This window comes from Cupressus sempervirens, chromosome 1, assembly GCF_028749045.1.
Source record: "Cupressus sempervirens isolate cs-2001-9-10 chromosome 1, ASM2874904v1, whole genome shotgun sequence".
Lineage (NCBI taxonomy): Eukaryota > Viridiplantae > Streptophyta > Pinopsida > Cupressales > Cupressaceae > Cupressus > Cupressus sempervirens.
The window spans coordinates 355,122,647-355,130,081 of NC_143118.1; the positions used below are offsets into that span (position 1 = coordinate 355,122,647).

A 7,435-nucleotide genomic window follows, 5' to 3' on the forward strand; every position below is an offset into this window, starting at 1 on the left:
TCATTAGACCACACCTTCCAGCTTTGCTTTGAAGGTGGAAGAAAAGCAACGTCAAAGCCTTTCTGATCTAAAAGCCTTTTTCAATATAAGGCGCCAAAGCATTTTTGCTTACCCTGAGCTGACTTTGGGATGTCATCAATTCTGACTATTCATGGAGCTCTGTGATGTTTTGGAGATAGTATTTAGCATCGTTTAGCTTTCTACTAGTAGTTGATCTTGCAAATATCATAGGTTATGAAAAATCCTATTTGATATTCTTGGACTATTTCTTCAATGATTTGAGCTTTCAAAAAAAATATCAAAATGGTTTTTAGTTTAATGGGAAGTCGATGCATTAGGTTTGGTCTGAGTGATATGAACTCGGGAGTATCTTTTGTATCCATTGAATATTCATATATTTATACAGGAAGAGTTTTGACCTATCAGTGGATTGATGAATTACTACCATTCAGAACAGCCGAATGTCATATACAAATTTTTTGAAGAAACAATATCATCAGAAATAATGAGAGTGAAAGATAGCTTTATAATTTTAGATTGAGAAAATATTTTCCCTTTCTCAGCATGAACATTGGACGGGGGCTGTATATGTTCCAATAAATTTGATCTGTATCCCCCAGCCACATGCTTTTGTGACTTTCGGCTCATACTTGCTTGTAAGTAGAAAGGTAATGCCTGAAAGTGAGATGATACATTTAAGAAGCCATCTAGGTTATTATGCGGCCTGTATTGGGGTGATGTGCAAAACTTGAGATTTTTTAAAGCCATTTTCAAAGAAATTTTAATTTATGTAGCCTAATAAACTAGCTGTTATTTATTTAACCTCGGTCATAGGCATCAATCTTGAGGCATGATAATGGAACTTCTGTGTTGCCCTTTCCTTGATTCCTTTACAGTGGATTGTTATGTATTTGAGCTTCGTAAGTAAGGTTACTTGTCCAACACAAAAAAACTACGACATGCCTTCTTCCAGAAATGTAACTACCTACTTGTACATCTACCTATAGCTATTTGGGAGTGCATAAAAGATTTATATATTAAATATGAGCTCTTGTTTGCCTTTTTTCTAGTTTGTGAGTCAGCGGTAGAATTTAGCTTCCAGTGTGCTTTCTTGTGAACACCCCCCCCCCCCAACCAATATAATAGTCTTTTTCGTTTTACTTGGCAGGCTGAATTGGACTGTCTTCAGGGCGAGAACATGAACAAGTATTCTTGATGGGAAAACAGTGTTCTTAAAATTTTGATGGGACCTGCATAGAATTACATCTGATGCCTAGAAAATTTGAATATTTGTACTGTAAATAGGGAATTTGAATATTTGTACTCTAAATAGGGAACGGTTGACATTTTAAAGTACTGGTAGCTATTGGGAAGGTATATGTATCTGTTTGTAAATGTGGGATTTAGTGCTAAATATCAGCTATCTAATCAGGACATTCAGGAAATTCGAACTATGCTTATGCATATAAGTGAAAGTTAGATGCAAGTTTTCTTGTAAAAATGTAAGTTTGGATATGTAAATTAGCATGTCAATATATTTCAAGAAACAAGATATTGATCTCAATTACGCATTCAAGTCCTTTTAACATCCTTAGGTGGAATGACAAATTGATATCGAATAATTTGGGTTAGTTGTGAACACATGTTTTTAACAAATTACTGAATCCTTGAAAATGCCAGGCAATGTTTTGGGGAAACAATTCTTTCTGTCAATGCATGATTGATGGATTTATGCAGATTAGTATAGCTAGGACTTCTCATGTAAATTGTAGAACAAATCATAGAAAATAGCGGTCAAGAATAATTAATCTTCCAAGTGAAATTACATCTTGACTTTCAATCCATTTGTGCTGGAAATAAAGTTGCTTGATATGTTTTTAGATCACTTTTTGGCATAAATATAGACCACATGAATAGTCATTATGTAAAGTTGAGATGCCAAAATGTAAAAATATCCACATTCAAGCTTTCTCAAGTGACACATGCAATGGTAGTTTACTCAACCTTTGCCACCATTCTCCATATTACTTAATCCTCATGACAACATCCTTGACATCATAATATCTATAATATCTAGGTTTATTCTATTTTATTTTAATTTTGTATAGATTAATTCATAACCTACATGCAAAGAAAATTATAACCTACAATTTACTTTACTTCTTATTATTATTATATTTGACAAAATTATTTTATTTAGCCTAAAAATTAATTTAAATTTGTAATATATAATTTTATATAGTGAAAAAACTTCTAACATTAAAACTTTTAAAGAATTATAATAATAATGTAATTTGCTAATTTACAAAATCCAATTTTTTTTTATTAAAAAAATATTGCTACAATTCAAATTATACACTGATTTGTTTAGAAAAATACAAATAAAATAAAATATAAAAATAAAATTAGATTACACATATAAGGCGCATTGCATCTCTTGTTCTTCATCTGTGATTTGATAGAAACAAATCATTTGATTTAGCAGCTTTGGACGTTTCAGGAAAAAATAAAATGGGAAATGGAAACATCTTACTATACAATGAAAAGCTGCCGAGATATTCGAAACGGAGATACCGAAATCCAACGGCAGAAAAGTTTTATATTATTTTTGCGCACTTTTAAGATACTGTGAACCGTAGATTTGCGGAGTCGGATCGCGCATTTCAAATCTAAAGTTTCCTTCAGCTCTGTCAGATCGAGTCTCGATGATTTAGCTGATTATGGATTTGGCAACAAAAATCTACAATTTAGCCCCTCTCTATAATTTAGCTGATTATGTATTTGGTAACATTTTTTTCTGTAATTTGGCCCCTCCTTATAAATTTAGCTCATTATTCACTCGTCGACAGAGTTGTAGCAAACTGGATATTGATTTCTTCTGTAATCCAGTAACGACATTCTCTGTGAAAAATATTGGTGAAAATGGAGGTCTTCGTGGTGATGGCGGCCATGGCTATGATCTTGTTCTGCAGCATGGGAATCAGTTACTGGTACTGTGCAAGGGCCAAAATTAGGCATTTTGCGAGAATTCACATGGGCGTAGTGCGGTTCAATATACTGCCAATCAAGGATGCAACCAAGAATTTTAGTTGCACCATTATAATTGATCAGGGCAATTTCAATGGAATAGTGTGTAACGGAAGACTTGCCGAAGCTCATGAGATGATTGCTGTGAAGAAAATGGATTACTCTTTCCATGAAAAACTTGGCCCTGTGCGGTTCAACGCGCGGCAATTGGAGGAGGCAACGAAAAATTTCAATTGCACCAATTTAATCGGACGGGGGAGCTTTGGAATTGTGTACAAGGGCAAACTTCCCGACGGACAGATGATCGCCGTGAAGAGAATGAAGAAGTGCTCTCTCAACGATTTCTGGAACGAGGTGGAGATGATGAGCAGCTTTCACCACCGGAATTTGTTGGCTCTCCGTGGTTTCGGCATTGCCGGTGATGGCAAACAGGGTTGCCATGAGCGGTTTCTCGTTTGCGACTATCTTGCTAATGGCAGCCTGTATCAACACATTTTTGCAGGGAAAATTAGAAATGGGAGAGCACTGTCGTGGGAGCAGAGGAAGAAGATAATAATCGGCATCGCAAAGGGGTTGTGTTATCTGCATTATGGAATTCGGCCAGCGATATATCACAGAGACATCAAGGCCGACAATATTCTACTGGATGACGACATGAATCCCCGCATTGCAGATTTTGGGCTTGCGATAAGGGAAGGGCAATCTCATTTGAGGTCAAAAGTAGCAGGCACGCATGGGTATTTGGCGCCGGAGTATCGTCTGACTGGACTACTCACAGATCGCTGCGATGTCTACAGCTTTGGGGTCGTGTTGCTGGAAATCATGAGCTGCAAAAGGGCCGTGGATATAACTAGTCAATGCCAGCTTCTCGAGGTCTCGAATAAAATCGATCTAGTGATAGATTGGAGAATGCGCGAGAGGGAAGAGATTTGTAATGGTGGGAATTTTATGTTCTCATGTGAATGTGGCATTAAGGCCGAGTATGGCAGAAGCATTGAAGATGTTGGAGGGACAGACAGCAGTTCCCGCAATGCCAGAAAAACCCCAACCTCAACCTGTAGTAATTCATAGAGTGGAGGCCGACGGGACAAATTTTCACAGATTTTTAAACCCTTCTTTCAACTAGTCCGTCAGGACAAAGTAGGCGGAGGCCGTGCCTGCGTTGCATGTAATGCGTTCCCCTGTTGTGGGAAAATATTTAACATAACGTCTCAAGAAAACTGTGTATAAATATCATTCTTTCATATACTATATCTTCTTTTGGCTTACATTTGCAATAAGATACCAGATGTTCAAATTTTAATGATTTAGGAGGCACAATATTTTTAAATAAAAACATTTATAATGGAAGGATCGATGAAGGAAGTTAATGAAACTTGAATTAATGAGTTTGACTCAAACAACTAGGATTATACAGTTAAATCCTAATGGCAATATCAGGATAGACATGATATTGTTATTATTTATTAGCGCTGATAGCAATATCAGGATAGACATGATGTAGTTATTATTTATTAGCACTTGTAGCCATGATATAGTTATTATATTTTTGCACTCGCAGCTGAAGCAGGTGTGAGGGTTATGATAGGAAAGAGATGAAATATGAGTCAATGAGTTTGACTCGAACAACTATATAGTTAAATACTGATAGCAATATCGCAATAGACATAATATAGTTATTATTTATTAACACTTTCAGCCAAAGGAGGAAAGGAGGTGTGAGGGGGGTTAGGGTAGGAAATTTTATTTTCTATAAGTAAATATGCAAGTCCTTATAATTTTGTATAGAAATATTGAAGATACACTTATAGGAGGTTTGAGGGGGCTACGGTAGGAAATTTTGTTTTATATAAGTAGATATGCAAGTCAATATAATTTTGTATAGAAATATTGAAGATACACTTATGTTACTGTAGGAATTTTTTTTATTTATAATTAAATATGCAAGTCAATATAATTTTGTATAGAAGATGCATTGATTTAATTTTCAACATTGTAAAACTTGTATTCTGATTTACAACATTGTCAAACTTGTATCAAGTTTGCTTACAACATTGTATAATTTATATTCTAATATATTACAAGCTTGAACTTTTTGGAGTCAATAGAAGAAATGGAGAATTTTGTAGAAGATACTAAAAAAAAATTTGACATTACCAAGCGAATATATGCTGAGGTTGTGTTCAAATACTTAAAAAATTGAATCATATAATTATTTTGCTTAATAATCAATATTGTGATTTAGCATTGTGTATATAAACTTAAATCAATAGCATTATTAGAACTAGTGGTGAATTAAGTTAATGAATTGAAACGGGAATTACTTTGCTTAATAATCAATAGTTTGATGTAGCATTGTGGATATAAATGTAAATCAATAGCATAATTAAAACTTGGTGAACCATCAAAATACTATAATAGGATAGATTTATTTTATAATATTAAAAATTAAAATGTAGAGGTGTACTAATGTTGATTTCTAAAATGGTTAAATTATTGGTGTGAAATGATTCCTTTGTGATAGTTACCAAGCCTATCCTATTAATTTAAATAATTTATATTAAATATTGAAAAAACTAAATCTAGTAATGTGCTATTGGTACATAATTTTGAAAAATGTGACCTCAATTATTCTCCCTATCTTGAATTGACTCTTCAATTTGTACATTATCTTTTGTGTAAGAGATACTTTAGCCTTATATACTCAATGTGTGTTATATATATGTTGGAAATTATGTGCTTTTAGATCTTAAACGTTTTGTATTCTTCATTAATAGGGAAAATAAACCTATAGGTGAATATTTTGCAATAGTTGTAATCACACTCTATATAATGTTGATTTTTTTAAACAACATTACCTTATAGTTGAGACTCTAAAGATGTCAATGTTGATGATTAAACTCATAATTGATTGAAATGTATTTCATAAATATAAAATGAACAATGCATGTGATGTCACATTATTGATCTCATTTTTTTGTCTTTGTAAAAACACTTGTGCTAAAAAAATGTTGATGTAGCATTGTGTTTGAAGATATGGTGTAAAAACTTTATTTATATGCAGTGTAGTGTTCAAGTAAGCTATTGTAAAAAATTGGGGCTGATATGAAACATTTTACTTCGAAAAACACAAAGTTAGGATTAACAACTATTAGGTTCCCTCCTCTTCTTGGTTTTGCATGTGCTCATTGTGCTTCAACAATATTACATAATTTATAATGTCTCCTTATTTCATATATTATATATTAGATGTTACTTCCAAGCTATGCATTGCTCATTTGTGGTATGATTCCTTGCACATGTTTCAAATAATTTTCGTCATACAATTCAATAACATATGACACACTCTTTTATCTATTCACATATAAATTCATGTTTGTCAAATATCAGCTCATAAAAAGTGCATTGACACCTTTATTTTTATTATATCATGAGCATAGAAGCCTTATCAGACTATTATCAGTGTTCCATTATTTCATCATTTATGCATTGAAATTTATATATTATAACATTGGTTTTATTTTGATGTTTAAAAGTAACCACAGGATGTTGTGTGCCTTCTTTGTGTTTATATGCTAACATCTTAATCCATAAGATTTTCATTGTTGAATGATCTCTTTGTTGCGAGTATTGATTGCTCTTTGTACCACCCTACATGTTCTGTACCCCAAGCTGCCCTGTCTACCTAGTGATCCTTCATCTTTGAAACGTTGTCTCCTATGTTTTTTTGGTTCATCATATTGTACGATCACATTTGGCATCTACGTATTCTAGGGTTCTTGTCTATCCCCATCATCTATTGGAACCCCTCTATCGTCCGCCACTTACATAGGTATCACATTTCTACCATCATCATCCTTGCTTCTTGACTCTGTGTTGTTCTCTACCTCCCCTTCATTGTCCTTTGCATCCCCTTCATCCTCCCCATCACCACCATTCTCACCCCCCCACCCCGATGTCATCCTTATCGCCATACTCATCTCCCCCGTCTCCATCTCCATCATCATCTTCGTTCTCCTCTTCCCCATCCTCCTCATCCTTGTCCTTCACACTCTCCTCTTTGTTGTTTTGTTTATTTTGTTCTGACTTAATATTTCCCAGATGGTGTCTTGTAGTCCATAGCTTCCTTGCTTGTATGCTCTCAGTGCCTTAAACCCTTGGTGGTCTTTTGTTAGACATTAATAGATTTATCTTATCTTTGAGCACTCAAATCTTAAAGACCTGTAAATTGTGTCTATCAATAGAATAGGTCTCTCTAAATTTCCTGTGCACTCTCTATTGTAGTCATGCCTCAATCATGAAGTGCCTTATAATAGTGCACTAATTGAATACCTCTCATGTTTTCTATAGGGTAGGTGCTCCTCATCATTATCTTGCATCAGGTAATCACTTTATGGCATCTATGTAA

General features: G+C 34.1%; 1 protein-coding gene across 1 annotated transcript; it reads left to right on the top strand.

Annotated features, from left to right (window-relative positions):
• Positions 1 to 2,940: 2,940 nt before the first annotated feature.
• Positions 2,941 to 4,098, top strand: LOC149577704 (putative receptor-like protein kinase At1g11050). The gene has a single exon (XM_089797461.1). It carries the CDS (start codon positions 2,941 to 2,943, stop codon positions 4,096 to 4,098), a length of 1,158 nt encoding a protein of 385 aa, XP_089653587.1.
• The last annotated feature ends 3,337 nt before the right edge of the window (positions 4,099 to 7,435 follow it).

Bases quoted from the DNA above. Each gene is read 5' to 3' on its own strand.
- LOC149577704 (XM_089797461.1), top strand. From the start codon at position 2,941: ATGGCGGCCATGGCTATGATCTTGTTCTGCAGCATGGGAATCAGTTAC.